We start from the raw sequence: 20,712 nt of genomic DNA, 5'->3' as shown, positions 1-20,712 counted from the left end.
CCCCCCCTGGCTGCGCCACTGATCACAGTACCCCTTCAAAATTCCGTAGGTAACAAATTCTTGTGGTCGAACCCTGAAATAACCTCATGTTTGACATCCAATAGCAGTAATTTAAGAACATCATCCTGTAATTGATCACACATTAGGAAAACACTCTAGGCCTACTACAGAATCATATCACACTTCTGTGGACAAAAAAAAAGAAAAAAAAGAAGACACCCGCAGAATGAACAACACTGAGAAGAATACATTATTACAATTGTTTTTATTTCATTAATAATTATCTTTGTTGTAATATCGAGAATACTTCAGTATTTAAATATTTAGAATATATCAGTTTAATTTTCTTCCCATTACATACCATTCTACAGTTCTTGTTAGTGATAATTTCTGATCTAGGCTTGCACAAAAAATAAGAGAAAACTTGGATCAACAGTATTCACAACAAATATAATATCAGACGATTTGGATTACAGAGGGCAAATGAAAACATATCTGGACCGAACAAGAGGAGAAAGTAGATACCACATGACAAGAGGAAGATACCCTGTATTCTGTAAGATTCAGGGCAATTGGCTGTTGGGATGTTTGGACCAGTCCATTAACACGGAGGGAAGTGCCATAGGTTAGGGATCAGGTTATAGTATTTAAAAAAACGTATTGACCACATCAACACCGAAAAGGACTACACAAAATACCATATGCCGCAACAAAGCTGCAGATAAATTCGTTGACAGTGAAAAGACACACGGTTGTAGTTGTTTTCGTTTTGCATATTAACGATATTATATTGTTAAATGGATATTTTCACATTAGCCTTGTTATATAAGTTACTATGGGCCAATAAAATCCCTCTAACCGGGCCAATACAAGTCCTATAGCCAGGCCAATACAAGTCCCATAATCAGGCCAATATGAAAACACTCATTTAATAAGATAATATTATAGGATAGAGAGGAGGGACCGTATCTTTAAATATACCCAAACTACACGTGCGAGTAATGGTATATCACACATGATGATGTAAATATTTTTCCTGGAAATAAATTTAAAAAGATAAAACTGCAGTCTGTTGGTAGTATTTTTTTTAATTCAAATTGAAGTCAATTTCAGGCAGTTTCTAAAATCAACACATGACAACATCAAAACAAAATTGTAATTTGGGTTTGATGGTTACACACCAGGATTTTTCCTTTCATTTTTTTTTACAATTCTATGATGCTAATCATTTGCCCAGTCTCTATTTGTGTAATTTTACTTTTCTGAAGGTTTCACAAACATCCAAACATTTTTCAAATTAAACAAAAATACAAAAAAGGACTTCTAAGAAAACTTCAACTAAACTTTCAATTTTCATGAACTGACAGCTCACCTACATACAACCCCCACCACCATGTCACTCCCTGCTACTGCACTGATGATGTCCTAACATGGTTACATCCCAGAGTCGATCAAAGGCCTAAACTTCTATGATTTCAAATGAACCTTTTTTTTCTTTGCTTTTAATCTCGATGTATTTGTTTTGCTTCTTCTTTTTTTATTATTGCAGATTGGGGGCAGAGGTAGAGGATGCATCTGAGGTCAATGAATAAAAGCAAAAGTTGTTTTTATATGGCAGGACAAATTATCTGTTGCACTGAGAAAGCTATAAAAAAATAAAAAAAGAATCACCACCACCACCATCAAAACCTTCCAACTGCTCTTAATAATGCACTCTTTATAAAAGACAATAGTGGTGCGATTATCTGTAACACCACATCCAATCAGAACAAAAATGATTGAAGAGACTGTCCCGAATTTGATGGGTTTACCTCCCTATGAGTTCACACATATAAATCAATGCTAGCTCTGAATGATAAAAAAATGTCACCAAATTATTTCAAAAATGTGAAACATAAATGTCAATTAGTACACAAACTGTTTTTGCCAAATTAAAATAAAATTTTCTAATTACTAGTATTCTTAAAATTTGCAATTAGCAAATATGGCGAATGCCAGAGCTAGCCCTGCAAAAATAAATATATATATGTTACATAGTTTAAGCTGTTACAAATAATAAGACGACCAGAAACACTATGTTCTAAACAAGAAAATATTTTTAATATCCAGTTTTAGTTTTTGAAAACCAGTCTATTAGTCCAAAACTAATGTTACAAAGGTAGCAAACTCGGGACAATCAGTTTAATTAAATTTTGTCCAAATCTGGAGATTTTAAGAATTAAGATCCAGATAGGACATAGCACATTTTATACTGATGCATATTTGTGAAGTCTTTTTATTTAACAGCAAAATGTCAAGTGTGCATTTAGCGCTAAGTTTACACTTAACACCAGAAACAGAAACCTGCAGGTTTGTACAGCGACAAACTAAAACTTAATTTTTTAAGAAAACGTTTTATGGCAGAGCTGTAGCCTCTTTGCTATAATTCATCATCAGCTTCTTAATTTCGCCAATAGCACGACCTGGGTTCAAACCCTGAAAGGAAAGCAGAATGTAATTAACATAAGCCACTTCTTATTATTAAATATTTAAAACTTATGGTTCAAGCAAATACAATTTATTTAACCAAACAATTGGTTACGGAGGTAACAATTACATAAACCAATTCTCGTTCACCTAAGATTTTAAAATATTGTCAGGCATTGAAATAAGTCGCGAACGGTTGTTCAGGTTACCAGGTTACCATATGTCAAGAATGTTTTTTGTTCTCCCCAAAAATATAAAACAAAAACACCACCAACTAAGTTTGATCGCTTGTGTGCTGTTCAAATACAAAATACACACACATGTATTAGTACAACGGGAATGGATAACAAAGTATAAACATATTAATAAATTACTGAAGGAATGATAATGGGAATTGTAAATTTCATACATCTCTCATAACCTATATGTGAGGGCGAGACGTAGCCCAGTGGTTAAGCGCTCGCTTGATGTGCGTCAGTTTGGGATTGATTGGGGCCACTGGGCTATTTCTCATTCCAGCTGGTATACCACGACTGGTATATCAATGGCTGTGGTATGTGCTATCCTGTTCATGGTATGGTGCATATAAAAGATCCCTTGCTACCAATGAAATAATGTAGCCAGGTTTCATCTCTGAGACTATATGTCAAAATACCAAATGTTTGACACCCAATAGCTGATAATGAATAAATCAATGTGCTGTATAGTGGAGTTGTTAAACAAAACAAACTTTAACTTTAACCTATAGGTTACCAGTCCTGTAATTTATGGTAACCTGCACAAGAGTTAACCTACTAGGTACTATTCTTATTTCAGTGAGATGTTGTTAAATATTTCCTTCTTTTCTTTCCCACAAAAAAACTGACAATATGAAACCCTGCGGGTTGTTGTTGAACCTTCCTTTCTTTTATTTTTTGAGTCGAATCGTACCTTTGGACAAGTCTTGGTGCAGTTCATGATTGTGTGACAGCGGAACACTGAGAAAGCATCCTCCAGCTGTGCCAGTCGTTCATCCGTGAAATCATCACGCGAGTCGATCATCCACCTGTAACAGAAACATACAGATCTATAGCACAAGAACATCGCTATCTCACCATATAGTATTCCATCACAGTCCAGAGTATCTCGGGGTCCATAAATGATCCCAAGGCTTAATTTTCACTAACAACTGTATGCTTATTTTGACCCAAAGATATCTAGAGTTGCATGTGGATGCATTTTGACAGCTATGTGGTATTTGTTTTATTCCAATTGAATTCAATTTCAGGCAGCTTCTAAAATCAACACAGGACTACATCAAAACTAAATTTAATTTGGGTTCGATGGTTACACACCAGTGGGTTTTTTTTTAACAACTCTATGATGAAGTCTGTATTTGTGTAATTTCATAATTTCACTTTTCTGAAGGATTAACAAAAATCCTTTGCTATTCTACTTGAAGTATGAAACATAAGTATGTGAATTATTATTTTTTGTTTTTTTTTCAAATAATTTTTTTTATAACAAATTACTTTTAAGAAAACTTCAATCAAACTTTCACTTTTTATGAACGACCATTTCACCTAAGTGCATCCCCCCTCCCATCTCACTCCCTGTCACTGCAATACTTATGCCCTAACATCCCAACAGCCAATCAAAGGCCTAAACATTTATTATTTCAAAAGAACCTTTTTTCCGTTGCTTGTAATCTGGATGTACATGTATTTGTTTTGCACTATTGTTTTGCTTTTTGGGGGATTGGGGGCAGAGGCAGGGGATGCACCTAAGGTTAATGAATAAAAGCACAAGTAGTTTTTATGTAGCAGGACAAATTTGGTACCCTCAACATTTGACTGTATAATGAGTTCCTACCTATATGCCTGCATGAGGACGGCTGGTCCGAGGTATTTGTCTGAGTTCCACCAGTAGCTAGGGCACGACGTACTGCAGCACGCACACAGAATACACTCGTACAGCCCATCCTGAAACCAACAAAACATGGAATAAACTATATATTGTATACACGTAATAAATTATATATTCTATACATGTAATAAATTACATATTCTATACATGTAATAAATTACATATACATGTACGCATGTAATAAATTATATATTCTATACATGTAATAAATTATATATATTATATGTTATAAATTACATTTTTCCATTAGTAGCAAGGAATCTTTTATATGCACCATCCCATAGACAGAATAGCACATACCACAGCCTTTGATAAACCAGTCATGGTGCACTGGCTGGAACGAGAAATAGCCAAATGGGCCCACCGACGGAGATTAATGTCAAACCGACCGTGGATCAAGGGAGCGGTTTTACCACTTGGCTACATCCTGTCCCTTTTGTTCTTTTTAAAACATATTTATATGTATGTGTTTTTCTTGTTTCAATAATAATTGCAATGCATTTATTACATAAATGCTATTCAGTCTTCAGTTATTATTAATCAGGTGAGTTTTTTCTTACGTCAGTTTGGCTAAGGCGATAACTCACGACAAATTCATTCGCTATAACGGCAATTTCGATACGACAAAGTGATCCAAGGACGAACATGTTCGTTGTAACGAGGTCTGGCTGTATTGTACATACCAAATGGTCCTCTAATTTAATTCACATTATTGTTAGTCTGTGCATTATTACTTCTTTTTTTTTTTTAATCCCACTGCCCCTTTTCCTTTCTCTCTTATTTCTTTAATCCCACTGCCCCTTTTCCTTTCTCTCTTATTTCTTTAATCCCACTGCCCCTTTTCCTTTCTCTCTTATTTCTTTCTGATCTGGCAGCTCCTCTTATCTTTCAACTTCTTTTGCTGTCCACATCCCAGTCCTTGTCTCTCCAACTGCAACATGGGCTTGTTTCTTGTGGCTATCTGTGCCACACACCTGTCATTCTCCATCAGCTTTTAGCTGTGGGCTTAGTCTGACCACTTTGGAGAATGTTCAGTAGTTATATTTACTTCTGGCATTGTTAAGAGGCACTTGTAACCAACTACTATGCTCCTCTACTACCGGCGGTTGTTAGTGTCGTGAAGGAAGTTGAAACAGGTAGATGATGGTGTGGACCGCTCAGGAGACAGAGTCGGAGGAAACTGACAGACAGGGTCGAAACAGATTAGTCTGTGCATTATTAATTTGGAGAAAACCGGGGGTGTTTTCTGTTTCAAGAATACTTCATCTAGCCTCAAAACGTGGGGTGTTTTCTGTTTCAAGAATACTTCATCTAGCCTCAAAACGTGGGGTGTTTTCTGTTTCAAGAATATTTCATCTAGCCTCAAAACGTGGGGTGTTTTCTGTTTCAAGAATACTTCATCTAGCCTCAAAACGTGGGGTGTTTTCTGTTTCAAGAAAGAAGTTTGTTTTGTTTAGCGACACCACTAGAAAACATTGTTTGAATAATCTTCAGCTATCTGAAAGAAGTGTTTTATTTAACGACGCACTCAACACATTTTATTTACGGTTATATGGCGTCAGACATATGGTTAAGGACCACACAGGAAACCCGCTGTCGGCACTACATGGGTTACTCTTCCGATTAGCAGCAAGGGATCTTTTATTTGCGCTTCCCACAGGCAGGATAGCACAAACCATGGCCTTTGTTGAACCAGTTATGGATCACTGGTCGGTGCAAGTGGTTTACACCTACCCATTGAGCCTTGCGGAGCACTCACTCAGGGTTTGGAGTCGGTATCTGGATTTAAAATCCCATGCCTCGACTGGGATCCGAACCCAGTACCTACCAGCCTGTAGACCGATGGCCTGCCACGACGCCACCGAGGCCGGTCATCAGCTATTTGATGTCAAACATTTGGTAATTCTGTCTCATAGTCATCAGAGAAAACCCGCTACATTTTTCCATTAGTAGCAAGACATCTTTTATGTGCACCATCACATAGACAGGATAGCACATACCATGTCCTTTGATATACCAGTCATGGTGCACAGGCTGGAATGAGAAATAGCCCAATGGGCACACCGACGAGGTTCGATCCCAAACTGACTGCAAATCAAGTGAATGTTTTACCACTGGGCTACATCCCCCCCCAGAGGATGTAATGATGAAAATAAAACAAAACAAGAACCCACCAGTTTGGCACGATCCTCAACAGTCTGTAAATGAACTTTGTGTCCAATATCAGACTCTTTCTCCCCCTTCCTCATCAAGTACGGTTCGATGGCGCGATACTGGGCATAGAAGTTACTCATGTCCTAATGGTGAAAATAAAAAAGAACAAGCAAAATATTAGAAAACAAGCATTCCGCAGAATTAAATGTCCCACCTACATGTACATATTATTAAGCTGAACAACTGCACCCTTGGATATTCATCTCAACACATTAAACAGTTTGTTTTATATTTTATTTTAAAAATTTGTGATATAAAATTAATCATTAATATAGTTCTATCTAAAACAAAACAAAACATTCACGGCTGTACACAGTCTTACCAAAGGTTAAGGTACACAAACTATATATATTTCATTTGAAGTTGGTTTTGTGCTTATATCCAACCACAGTTCAAGCATGCTGTCCTGGACACACACTTCAGCTATCTGGGCTGTTTGTTCAAGACACTGGGTTAGTTGTTAGTTGTTAGTCAGAGAGAAAAGGGTGTAGTGGTTGTACACCTACCCACTGAGTCTTTAAAACTTGCTCTGGGTGGGAGCTAGTACCGGGCTGCGAACCCTGTACCTACGAGCTTTACGTCCGATGGCTTAACCATGACACCACCGAGGCAGGTAACTACATGTTTATATAAAAAAAAAACTACTTAATATGCAAAGGGCAATAACTCCAGCTTACTGTAGGCTTGGGATGACCTTATTTTTAAGTCCCTTGGGCTACTTTTTATTAAAATTATAGTTTGTTTTGTTTAACAACACCCCTAGAGCACATTGATTAATTAATCATCGGTTATTGGATGTCAAACATTAGGTAATTCTGACACATAGTCACCAGAGGAAACGACCTACATTTTCCCTAATGCAGCAAGGAATCTTTTATATGCACTTTCCCACAGACAGAAAAGCACATACCCCGGCCTTTGACCAGTTGTGGTGCACTGGATGTAATGAAAAAAAAGTTGAATGGATCCACCGAGGTGATTCGATCCTGCGATGCAAGCACCTCAAGCGAGTACTCAACTGACTGATCTAAATCACGCCCAACTTTTTATTATCGACCATCAGCCAGTGAATCATAATTTATATTAATGTGGACTACATGTAGTATCATAAAATGTGATCAAAATACAAGTCGCATGACAAAGTTAAAAAGTTTGTTTTGTTTAACGACACCACTAGAGCACATTGATTTATTATCTAATCATGTGTCTTGTGCATCTGTCTATGTGTGTGCACTGGCTGGAACGAGAAATAGCCCAATGGGCACACTGACGGGGATCGATCACAGACCGATCATGCATCGAGTGAGCAATTTACTCCTGGGCTACGTCCCCCCCACCCCCCCACGACAAAGATACTTACTGGTACGAGATCCTTCACAACGTACATATGAGGCAGGGGGTAAATCGTCAGGGTCTTGTTCAGGTTGGGATTTATTTTACTAGAAAAAGAAAACAACAAAAATTAAATGGTACAGGATTACCAATCACTCTTCTCATTCTGTGACCATTTCCTGTTGCAGACAGGATAGCACATACCACAGCCTTTGATATACCAGTCGTGGTGCACTGGCTGGAGCGAAAAATAGCCCAATGGGTCCACTGATGGGATCAATCCCAGACTTTACCACAGGTGCTATGTCCCGCCCCTTTTTAAACAACAGCCAGTACCAACTCATTTCAACTTGCCTTGCTGGTTACTATAAATGTTCAGACCCTGCTGTGTAATAAATGGTGAACAGTGATTAACTGCTCTCTTAATTTAGATTATGGAGATCCATTTAAGATATTACCATACTGAGCATTGATATTTAATCCTTTTACAGTACTATTTAAAAAAAAAAGAAGGTACGAATGCTAAGGGGAGCTAAAATTACTCTCCTTGAATCATAAAGCCATAAAGATGGGGAGCCAGATATACAACTCCCCTCATATTTTGAGGTCTCCTTTTAAAATTAAGTTTCAACTCCCTATTTACACATTATGTTTTTAGAACCACAAACAGTGGTAAAAAATTGCCGTCCCGACTGTTTTTTGCTGGTCAACATCTCCGGTAGATCCTTTTGCATGTCATCCTGTCAAGACCAGTAATTATTTTGAATATTCTTTATGATTATGTTTTGTACAGAAGCTTTTAATTTGGTCCAACAAAACTTGTAGCTTGGAGGACCGACTGTTTTTTGTTTTGTTTTGTTTTGTTTTGTTTTGTTTTGTTTTATTTTGTTTTGTTTTGTTTAACGACAACACTTGAGCACACTGATTAATAAATCATCAGCTATTGTTGGAGAACCGAATATCTTGCAAAACTTTCAGCCAATTTTGAACCCCGACAAGTCTAGTTTAGTTTTATTTCGTTTAGTGAAATACTTACTAGATGCAAGCCAGGGTGTTTGTTCCTTCAATAGTCATGGAGCAGGAGCCACAGATGCCCTCGCGACACGACCTCCTAAAGGTCAAGGTTGGATCCACCTCATTCTTGATCTTAATCAGAGCATCCAGAACCATAGGACCACATCTGGAAAAATTGAAAGTATTACTTTAAGCTATAGCCTACATGCATATACAGTGAAGGATGGAAGGAAGTGTTTTATTTAATGACTGACTCAACTCATTTTATTTATGGTTATACGACGTCACACATATGGTTAAGGACCACACACATATTGAGAGAGGAAAACCGCTTTCGCCACTTCATGGGTTATTCTTTTCGATTAGCAGCAAGGGATCTTTTATATGCACCACCCCACAGACAGGATAGTACATACCACAGCCTTTGTTACACAAATTTCGGAACACTGGCTGGAACGAGAAATAGCCCAATGGCCCACAGACAGGAAATGATCCTTGATCCCTTACACACAGTGAAGTACCCTACAATTTCTTTTACAGGGCTAGCTCTGGCACTCGCCAAATTTTAAAAAACAATTGGCGAATTTTATTTTTATTTGGCGAAACAATTTCATGTAATAATTGATATTTCGTTAGAAAATCACTGGGTTTCTGCAATGTTTTAAATTTAATAGATAATTTGGCGAAATAGTCTGCACACCCAGAGCTAGCCCTGTTTTAAACTTTATTTTTAATGCCTAGTCAAGACAAGAATGAATGAATGAATGAATGAATGAATGAATGAATGAATGAATGAATGAATGAAATGTTTAATCACACCCCAGCACAAATCTACACATCGGTTATTGGGTGTCCGTTAAACAAAGGTAAGAGTCAAGACAAGAATCCCATAGAATTAAATGTCTCACATACTATAAACATTTTTGATGCACTGTGAAGGAAGGAAATGTTTTATTTAACGATGCACTCAACACATTTTATTTACGATTTTATGGCGTCGGACATAAGGTTTAAGGATCACACAGATATTGAGGGAGGAAACCCGCTGTCGCCACTTGATGGCCTACTCTTTTCGATTAGCAGCAAGAGATCTTTTATGTGCACCATCCCATAGACAGGATAGCACATACCACAGCCTCTGATGTACCAGTTGTAGTGCACTGGCTGAAGCAAGAAATAGCCCAATGGGCCCACTGATGGGGATTGATCCCAAACTGACCGTGCATCAAGTGAGTGCTTTACCACTCGGCTACGTCTCGCCCCTCACTGTGTTGAACATCAATAGGTGCAACTATAAACCAAGTTTCATTGACCTGTGATGAACATCCATAGGTGCAACTATAAACCAAGTTTCACTGACCTGTGATGAACATCCATAGGTGCAACTATAAACCAAGTTTCACTGACCTGTGATGAACATCCATAGGTGCAACTATAAACTAAGTTTCACTGACCTGTGATGAACAGCAACAGGTGCAACTATAAACCAAGTTTCACTGACCTGTGATGAACATCAATAGGTGCAACTATAAACCAAGTTTCACTGACCTGTGATGAACAGCAACAGGTGCAACTATAAACCAAGTTTCACTGACCTGTGATGAACAGCAATAGGTGCAACCATAAACCAAGTTTCACTGACCTGTGATGAACAGCAACAGGTGCAACTATAAACCAAGTTTCACTGACCTGTGATGAACATCCATAGGTGCAACTATAAACCAAGTTTCACTGACCTAGGACTTATAGTTTTGTAACAAACCAATCTCAATACGAAACTTCACTGTTAAACTTTAGGCAAAAGTTGACGACATCGAGGCTGCTGCCATAATACAGGTCTATATTTCACTTTTTTACTTCGGAAAGGTGAAAAAAGACCAACTCAAATTGCTGCAGACTTCATCATTTCGCATATATAATTTATTATCAAATTACAGTTAACATTTTCCAGAACTGATTATGGAACCCAATTGATTAAAGGGACATTCCTGAGTTTGTTGTATTTTAAGATGTTTCTGACTATAAAATATTTGTACGATTAAACATACATATTAAATACATTTTCGTGTTTAAAATATCAGTGTCTGTATATTCAGTGTGTTTCTGGTCGTCTTAATATTTGTTAGAAGCCCAAAGTGGATTTTGTCTTCAAATAATTTTGTACGTATGAAACAAATATTTTAGGAAATAAAATGAAATTTAACCCAGTACAAATATTAGAACGATCAGAAACACGTTTAATATACAGCCAGTAATATTTAATGAAGAAAAATATATCTGATATGTAATTACAATCGTTAAAAAAGTCTCTGTTAGTCGATAAAATCTTAAAAATTGCAGCAAACGGGAATGTCCCTTTAATACTGTTTAATAATTGATCATGGTTACATCACTACATGTAGTAATAATTGATCATGGTTACATCACTACATGTAGCAATGACATCATTAATTATTCATTTCAATACTTACTGGTTCAGGTCAACATCAAATGTCTGCATCCTCGGCTTATCACCTTGCTTGTCGGGGTCCTGGGAAAGAAATGTTAATTTAACACTTTGTTGTTTTAATCAGCGCTATTACATGTACCTATAGGTGTTAAACAAATGATAATTATCACACTTAACAGGTATTTAGTGAAGCTACCCCAGTAAAAAGTAGGTGTTAAGTCAACCTAATCATGTAAAATGTAGTGTTATGTGAACCTACCCATAAAACGCAGGTTTAAAGTGAACCTAACCATATAAAACATGGGCCCCATCTTCATAAATCAAGGCTAATATTCGTTCCTCGTATTCAGCCTTGATACATGTCGTCAAGAAATCGTGTCACAAAATGCTTAAATTTCATTGGATGCGATGAGATCTGATTGCAACGAATCGCAACGCTCCTTATAGATTCCCTTGTTATTGTAAACAAAGATGGCAGCGTCAGCGTCCGGCGGTTAATTTTTGATACTGCTTTCAAGATTGTCACATGTTACCGATGCTGTGATTGGTCAGCGATGTCATCGTGTAAGGGACATAATCGGTGTTACAAATTTTCTTCCAATAGAGGGCGCTAGTAGTGGATATCAGTAATCTTGACTACATGTATCAAGGCTGAATATGAGGAACGAATATTAGCCTTGAGTTATGAAGATGGCTACGGCCCTGTTACATGAATATAGCTCTCATAACCGATGAGTTAGGCCTACCAAATCCTAAAACACTTGAACTACGGTTCTGTTACATGAATATAGCTCTCATAACTGATGAGTTAGGTCTACCTAATCCTAAAACACTTGAACTACAGTTCTGTTACATGAATATAGCTCTCATAACCGATGAGTTAGGCCTACCAAATCCTAAAACACTTGAACTACAGTTCTGTTACATGAATATAGCTCTCATAACCGATGAGTTAGGTCTACCTAATCCTAAAACACTTGAACTACGGTTCTGTTACATGAATATAGCTCTCATAACCGATGAGTTAGGCCTACCAAATCCTAAAACACTTGAACTACGGTTCTGTTACATGAATATAGCTCTCATAACCGAAGAGTTAGGTCTACCTAATCCTAAAACACTTGAACTACGGTTCTGTTACATGAATATAGCTCTCATAACCGATGAGTTAGGCCTACCTAATCCTAAAACACTTGAACTACGGTTCTGTTACATGAATATAGCTCTCATAACTGATGAGTTAGGCCTACCTAATCCTAAAACACTTGAACTACGGTTCTGTTACATGAATATAGCTCTCATAACCGATGAGTTAGGCCTACCAAATCCTAAAACACTTGAACTACGGTTCTGTTACATGAATATAGCTCTCATAACCGATGAGTTAGGCCTACCAAATCCTAAAACACTTGAACTACGGTTCTGTTACATGAATATAGCTCTCATAACCGAAGAGTTAGGTCTACCTAATCCTAAAACACTTGAACTACGGTTCTGTTACATGAATATAGCTCTCATAACCGATGAGTTAGGCCTACCTAATCCTAAAACACTTGAACTACGGTTCTGTTACATGAATATAGCTCTCATAACTGATGAGTTAGGTCTACCTAATCCTAAAACACTTGAACTACGGTTCTGTTACATGAATATAGCTCTCATAACTGATGAGTTAGGTCTACCTAATCCTAAAACACTTGAACTACAGTTCTGTTACATGAATATAGCTCTCATAACCGATGAGTTAGGCCTACCAAATCCTAAAACACTTGAACTACGGTTCTGTTACATGAATATAGCTCTCATAACCGAAGAGTTAGGTCTACCTAATCCTAAAACACTTGAACTACGGTTCTGTTACATGAATATAGCTCTCATAACCGATGAGTTAGGCCTACCTAATCCTAAAACACTTGAACTACGGTTCTGTTACATGAATATAGCTCTCATAACTGATGAGTTAGGCCTACCTAATCCTAAAACACTTGAACTACGGTTCTGTTACATGAATATAGCTCTCATAACTGATGAGTTAGGTCTACCTAATCCTAAAACACTTGAACTACGGTTCTGTTACATGAATATAGCTCTCATAACTGATGAGTTAGGTCTACCTAATCCTAAAACACTTGAACTACAGTTCTGTTACATGAATATAGCTCTCATAACCGATGAGTTAGGCCTACCAAATCCTAAAACACTTGAACTACAGTTCTGTTACATGAATATAGCTCTCATAACCGATGAGTTAGGTCTACCTAATCCTAAAACACTTGAACTACGGTTCTGTTACATGAATATAGCTCTCATAACCGATGAGTTAGGCCTACCAAATCCTAAAACACTTGAACTACGGTTCTGTTACATGAATATAGCTCTCATAACCGAAGAGTTAGGTCTACCTAATCCTAAAACACTTGAACTACGGTTCTGTTACATGAATATAGCTCTCATAACCGATGAGTTAGGCCTACCTAATCCTAAAACACTTGAACTACGGTTCTGTTACATGAATATAGCTCTCATAACTGATGAGTTAGGCCTACCTAATCCTAAAACACTTGAACTATGGTTCTGTTACATGAATATAGCTCTCATAACTGATGAGTTAGGCCTACCAAATCCTAAAACACTTGAACTACAGTTCTGTTACATGAATATAGCTCTCATAACCGATGAGTTAGGTCTACCTAATCCTAAAACACTTGAACTACAGTTCTGTTACATGAATATAGCTCTCATAACCGATGAGTTAGGCCTACCTAATCCTAAAACACTTGCACTACGGTTCTGTTACATGAATATAGCTCTCATAACCGATGAGTTAGGCCTACCTAATCCTAAAACACTTGAACTACAGTTCTGTTACATGAATATAGCTCTCATAACTGATGAGTTAGGTCTACCTAATCCTAAAACACTTGCACTACGGTTCTGTTACATGAATATAGCTCTCATAACCGATGAGTTAGGCCTACCTAATCCTAAAACACTTGAAATACGGTTCTGTTACATGAATATAGCTCTCATAACCGATGAGTTAGGCCTACCTAATCCTAAAACACTTGAACTACGGTTCTGTTACATGAATATAGCTCTCATAACTGATGAGTTAGGTCTACCTAATCCTAAAACACTTGAACTACAGTTCTGTTACATGAATATAGCTCTCATAACCGATGAGTTAGGCCTACCTAATCCTAAAACACTTGAACTATGGTTCTGTTACATGAATATAGCTCTCATAACTGATGAGTTAGGCCTACCAAATCCTAAAACACTTGAACTACAGTTCTGTTACATGAATATAGCTCTCATAACCGATGAGTTAGGTCTACCAAATCCTAAAACACTTGAACTACAGTTCTGTTACATGAATATAGTTCTCATAACCGATGAGCTAGGCCTACCTAATCCTAAAACACTTGAACTACAGTTCTGTTACATGAATATAGCTCTCATAACCGATGAGTTAGGTCTACCTAATCCTAAAACACTTGAACTACAGTTCTGTTACATGAATATAGCTCTCATAACCGATGAGTTAGGCCTACCTAATCCTAAAACACTTGCACTACGGTTCTGTTACATGAATATAGCTCTCATAACTGATGAGTTAGGTCTACCTAATCCTAAAACACTTGAACTACGGTTCTGTTACATGAATATAGCTCTCATAACTGATGAGTTAGGTCTACCTAATCCTAAAACACTTGAACTACGGTTCTGTTACATGAATATAGCTCTCATAACCGATGAGTTAGGTCTACCTAATCCTAAAACACTTGAACTACAGTTCTGTTACATGAATATAGCTCTCATAACCGATGAGTTAGGCCTACCTAATCCTAAAACACTTGAACTATGGTTCTGTGCTACATTGATGGTTCAAATGTAGGGAGAGACCTTAATATAGGCATCGCCTGTTGATCAATCCCCAACGTGAACATGAACATCAATAAATATTGTTACAAAAAAACTGTATTTAAAAAAATACTGATTTTCCCTTTAATTATTGATATATGGTACTTTAATGTTAGAATGTAATTGTTCAACACGCAACCAATTGGCGGTTCTCGAAATATTAAAGATGTGTAACCGACATGCGAACAGAACAACAGTTCTCGGGAAATATTGTGCCCTGGTGAAGCTAGCCCTGTAAAAAGTATATGAAGGTGTCAGGTGAACCTACCCATCTGTAGACTGAGATCTTCTTCATCTGTGGCTGGGAATCGGACGCTGTAGCTGCAGCTGTTTGTGAGCATCGTTTCTGAAACACATTTTATTCATTTAAACAAAACAAAAAAATCTGAAAATGTGTCCTGTATGATTTATGCAAATCCACTAAGAAAAGAAACGGAAGCATCATGTATCTAATTTGATTGTTATTGTACATGTAGGTTGATCTAAACAAAGTTAATTGATTTAATTTGGAATAGGTATATCATTCAAGTTAAAAAACACAGCCATTTATTTAACACTACCTTACCATTGATGCGAACTATTGATTTTTTTAACAAATTTACATCAAGATGTACTTGTGTGTAAAATATTGTATTGTTTAATGTTCGCAACAATGTCTCTTGACATGTGTGGTCTCAGATGCAGGGAACATTTTGTTCAGTATCGTGTCATTATTAGCTATGCAAGTTTCAGAGATCGTTACAGAACTTTAAAACATTAAACAGTAGATCTTAATCAATTTTTAATTGACTAGAAATATGGCTAATCAAGATTTTAAAAACAAAATGTTCCCTGAGCTGACTGAAGCGTGACTTATATTCACATTGAGAGCAAACCTAAGTTCATGAAACAAACGATTTCGTAACGTTCGCAAACTATTTGATTGGTTCCTGACGTGGCCACTTGGTTTAATGTGAAATGCATAAACCAGTCTAGCGGACGTTTGTTTTGCTCAGTCTGGCTGAGATCGCTATTACGCTAAGGCCCAAAACAAAAACAGGTGTGTTTCCGATTGCATCTCCCCAAAAATTAGGGTAGGTAGGTAGGGTTTTTTTTTTTTTTTTTTTTTTTTAAATTGAATACTATCATAATAATAATAATAATAATAATAATAATTATTATTATTATTATTATTTATCATCATTATCATTATTGTTATTGTTGTTGTCATTGTAGTAGTAGTAGTAGTAGTAGTAGTAGTAGTAGTAGTCTTGGTATGCACTGTTTGTGTATTTCCTTAAATTAATGGGACATTTGTATTAATTTCGTTGTTCTTAATTTAAATACTTTCTGCAAACATTTTTACTTCTTTTTTTTTCCAGGTTTTTTTCAGTTTAAGAGAAAAAAATATTCGGGTCGGGGGGGGGGGGGGGGGGGGGGGGGGGGGGGGGTGTGGTGATGGTAAAACTAGGGATGGTCGGTCGACCGGAAACACACCTATTTATTTTTTTTGCCTAATTGTATATTTGGTATTATTATTACAGCCACGGTGTTGGATACAGTATGTAACCGTTTGTTCACATCAGAAAATAGAAAATGGCTCAGCCAAATTTTTTGCCACTTGCACATTTTATTAGCCAATTTAAAAAACAATTAGCCAATGGCTAATTTGGCTACCGACAGCGCTAGCCCTGGAAACCTGCTACATTTTTCATTAGCAGCAAGGGATCTTTTATATGCACTATCCACAGACAGGATAGCACATACCACAGCCTTTGATATACTGATATACCTGGCGATTTACCACTTGGCTGATCTGGTAACATTTATGCCAAATTTTGAATCCGGGTCGTTTCGCCCTTATTCCTATTCGACCCCGAGTCGTTTCGCCCTTATTCCCGTTCGCCCCGAGTCATTTCAGGCAACCTAACAGGCAACAAGGTTGTAGACTTAAACGTAAAGTCCGAAACAAAATGTGGACAACTACAATAAATTACTCCTACCTTTATTTTTCGTTAGATTTTACCCACATTTTGTCCAGACAGAAATCTTGGAAAAACAATCACAATGGCATGGATTCCACATACTAGATGATATCCATGTCACCTGTATCGACTTCGCTGAGATCGCATAGGGCAAAAAGCATGTAATTTTGTGCAGGCTGCCATTTTGACTTTTTATGGAATATTCGACAAGAGGGGTGAAAGAATATGACTTAATCTAACAACCGTTGAATGTAATAACATGTTATGTTATAAATGCAAATGTGATGACGTCATATTATTTTATTATTATTAAGATTATTTGATTGTTTAAAGATAGCACTAGAGATCATTAATTTTATATTAATATTTTAGAGTCTTTCACCCCCCTTGAAGAGTATTCCATAAAACCCCCAAAATGGCAGACAGCAGAAAACTGCATGTATTTAAATGTAAACTGAAGCAAATGGACCTTTTAATATTTCATTGTAAATCTTCTTCAGCATAGATGTAAACATGACACGTCAATGGATATTACAGAGGCCAATTTCGCAAATTTGCAAAAAAGCCCCCCCCCCCCCCCCCCCCCCCCCCGACACACACACACCAAAGCACTTTATAACTAATATGTCCTATCGACAATAACATTGTGTAGGCTAGTCTTTGTACTTACATCAGGCCCGTAGGAACTGGGATGGTGTGAGGGGAGGGGTTCTTTAAAATATTGCACATAATAACATATACATATAAATGGTGTTTATGACTGATAAAGGGTTACAAATTGATAAACTATATCTGATTTGCAACTAGAGTCACGTAAACAAATTTATTCATCATTCACAAACATAAACATGAGGGCGAAACGACCCTGTATAGAGGGCGAAACGACCCGGTATGGGGGCGAAACGACACGGGGCGATCGGGAATAAGGGCAAAACGACCTGATACCCCAAATTTTGGGCAGGGGGTCAGTTAGCCCGAGTACTCTGACTGTAAGAGAGCTAGACGGACATTTGGACATAAACACGCTCTCATTACAGTCAGAGACCAGCCTATGTCTTTTTTTGGCAATTCCTGACTACCAAACGGTAGGCAACGAATCCCGCTCTAATACCACAACAATCCTATGTTTGACGTCAAATACCTTTACATCAATCATTTTCGAGTTAAGTGATACAAAAAAATCCACATACTACAGAAAGAAACCCGACAGCGCCCACATTCAGCTACGCTTCGTGACACTCCGTCGCAACAATTACAAAGCTCGGCGATCTATTTCGAGACTGGGCGATTCCGCCTTGTGCAGCAGTTACAGGGGTCGTCTCATAAGAGGAGGCAGTACGTAGCACATACTTTTGCCGTATCCTGTCGATAACACCCCAAATGTATCCTTCAAATTCAAAATGGAATCAATAATGTGTAATTGTTTTGGTTTAATGACGTAATGAAATCCAAATTCATCCAAAACGGCATTAGCCAACTCTTCCATGTTGTAACTTCGCTTGATATGAGACGGCCCCTGTAACTGCTGCACAAGGCGGAATCGCCCAGTGCGCGATCACGTGGTCTACGTCTCGAAATAGATCGCCGAGCTTTGAAATTGTTGCGACGGAGTGTCACGAAGTGTAGCTAAATGTGGGTGCTGTCGGGTTTCTTTCTGTAGTAAGTGTATTAGTGATTAATATGTGGATTTTTTGGTATCACTTAACTCGAAAATGATTGATGTAAAGGTATTTGACGTCAAACATAGGATTGTTGTGGTATTAGAGCGGGACTCGTTGCCTACCGTTTGGTAGTCAGGAATTGCCAAAAAAAGACATAGGCTGGTCTCTGACTGTAATGAGAGCGTGTTTATGTCCAAATGTCCGTCTAGCTCTCTTACAGTCAGAGTACTCGGGCTAGGGGTCAGTGTGTGTGTGTGGCATTATCATTTATGATTATCATTATGATAAATTTCTTTTGGTATGTTCATGGTGGAATGGGGTTTAACTTTGTAGATGATCTTTCTGATGATGAGGATCAAAGGAATTTGTTTTGATTTATTAAGAATACAATCCCCTTTGGAGAAGACCCAGGGGCAGGGTTGACCGTAGCCCGAGTACTCTGACTGTAAGAGAGCTAGACGGACATTTGGACATAAACACGCTCTCATTACAGTCAGAGACCAACCTATGTCTTTTTTTGGCAATTCCTGACTACCAAACGGTAGGCAACGAGTCCCGCTCTAATACCACAACAATCCTATGTTTGACGTCAAATACCTTTACATCAATCATTTTCGAGTTAAGTGATACAAAAAAATCCACATATTAATCACTAATACACTTACTACAGAAAGAAACCCGACAGCACCCACATTCAGCTACGCTTTGTGACACTCCGTCGCAACAATTGCAAAGCTCGGCGATCTATTTCGAGACGTAGACCACGTGATCGCGCACTGGGCGATTCCGCCTTGTGCAGCAGTTACAGGGGCCATCTCATATCAAGCGAAGTTACAACATGGAAGAGTTGGCTAATGCCGTTTTGGATGAATTTGGATTTCATTACGTCATTAAACCAAAACAATTACACATTATTGATTCCATTTTGAATTTGAAGGATACATTTGGGGTGTTATCGACAGGATACGGCAAAAGTATGTGCTACGTACAGCCTCCTCTTATGAGACGACCCCTTAACTGCTGCACAAGGCGGAATCGCCCAGTCTCGAAATAGATCGCCGAGCTTTGTAATTGTTGCGACGGAGTGTCACGAAGCGTAGCTGAATGTGGGTGCTGTCGGGTTTCTTTCTGTAGTATGTGTATTAATGATTAATATGTGGATTTTTTTGTATCACTTAACTCGAAAATGATTGATGTAAAGGTATTTGACGTCAAACATAGGATTGTTGTGGTATTAGAGCGGGACTCGTTGCCTACCGTTTGGTAGTCAGGAATTGCCAAAAAAAGACATAGGTTGGTCTCTGACTGTAATGAGAGCGTGTTTATGTCCAAATGTCCGTCTAGCTCTCTTACAGTCAGAGTACTCGGGCTAGGTTGACCGTAACGTTTCAATGCGTCGAGGTGAAGGTCATAATATGAAGGTTATTCAAAAGAAATATTTTATTAAGTTTAAAAATAAAATTATCGCAAGCAAATTCCCCCCCTAAAAGCAGCACAATTCTGCGTTTGAAGTTCAGCGCTTGACAGTTACCTGGAAGAGCTGCAAAGCAACCCTTTTCATAGAATATCGAACGATGCTACTGGTGTTCGCCATTTTCGCCAGCGAGGTCACCAAGGTCAAACAATGTATTTCCTGTAGACTGGTTCATGGTTAGTATAAGAATTATTAACTACATTACACACATCTCGTGGGATTTTTCATTCACAAGGCGGTAGCAGGTTCGAATCTTGTTAGTGGAGTTTGAGTTATTAAAAAAAAAATCATATAATGTGTGTGTGTGTG

At 37.8% G+C, this 20,712-nt stretch overlaps 1 protein-coding gene across 1 annotated transcript; it reads right to left on the bottom strand.

Annotated features, from left to right (window-relative positions):
- Positions 1–1,070: 1,070 nt before the first annotated feature.
- LOC121389895 (succinate dehydrogenase [ubiquinone] iron-sulfur subunit, mitochondrial-like) lies at positions 1,071–20,563 on the bottom strand. The gene is made up of 9 exons (XM_041521555.1): positions 20,461–20,563; positions 15,573–15,650; positions 11,403–11,461; positions 8,954–9,097; positions 7,946–8,024; positions 6,546–6,668; positions 4,318–4,427; positions 3,397–3,511; positions 1,071–2,475 (listed from the first exon to the last, which is right to left on the bottom strand). The coding sequence occupies exons 1-9, from the start codon at positions 20,521–20,523 to the stop codon at positions 2,395–2,397; spliced, it is 852 nt and encodes a 283-aa protein (XP_041377489.1). The 5' UTR covers positions 20,524–20,563; the 3' UTR covers positions 1,071–2,394.
- Between the last annotated feature and the right edge of the window lie 149 nt (positions 20,564–20,712).

This window comes from Gigantopelta aegis, chromosome 15 (genome assembly GCF_016097555.1).
Source record: "Gigantopelta aegis isolate Gae_Host chromosome 15, Gae_host_genome, whole genome shotgun sequence".
Classification (NCBI taxonomy): Eukaryota; Metazoa; Mollusca; class Gastropoda; order Neomphalida; family Peltospiridae; genus Gigantopelta; species Gigantopelta aegis.
This window is presented reverse-complemented; position numbering and strand designations above follow the sequence as displayed.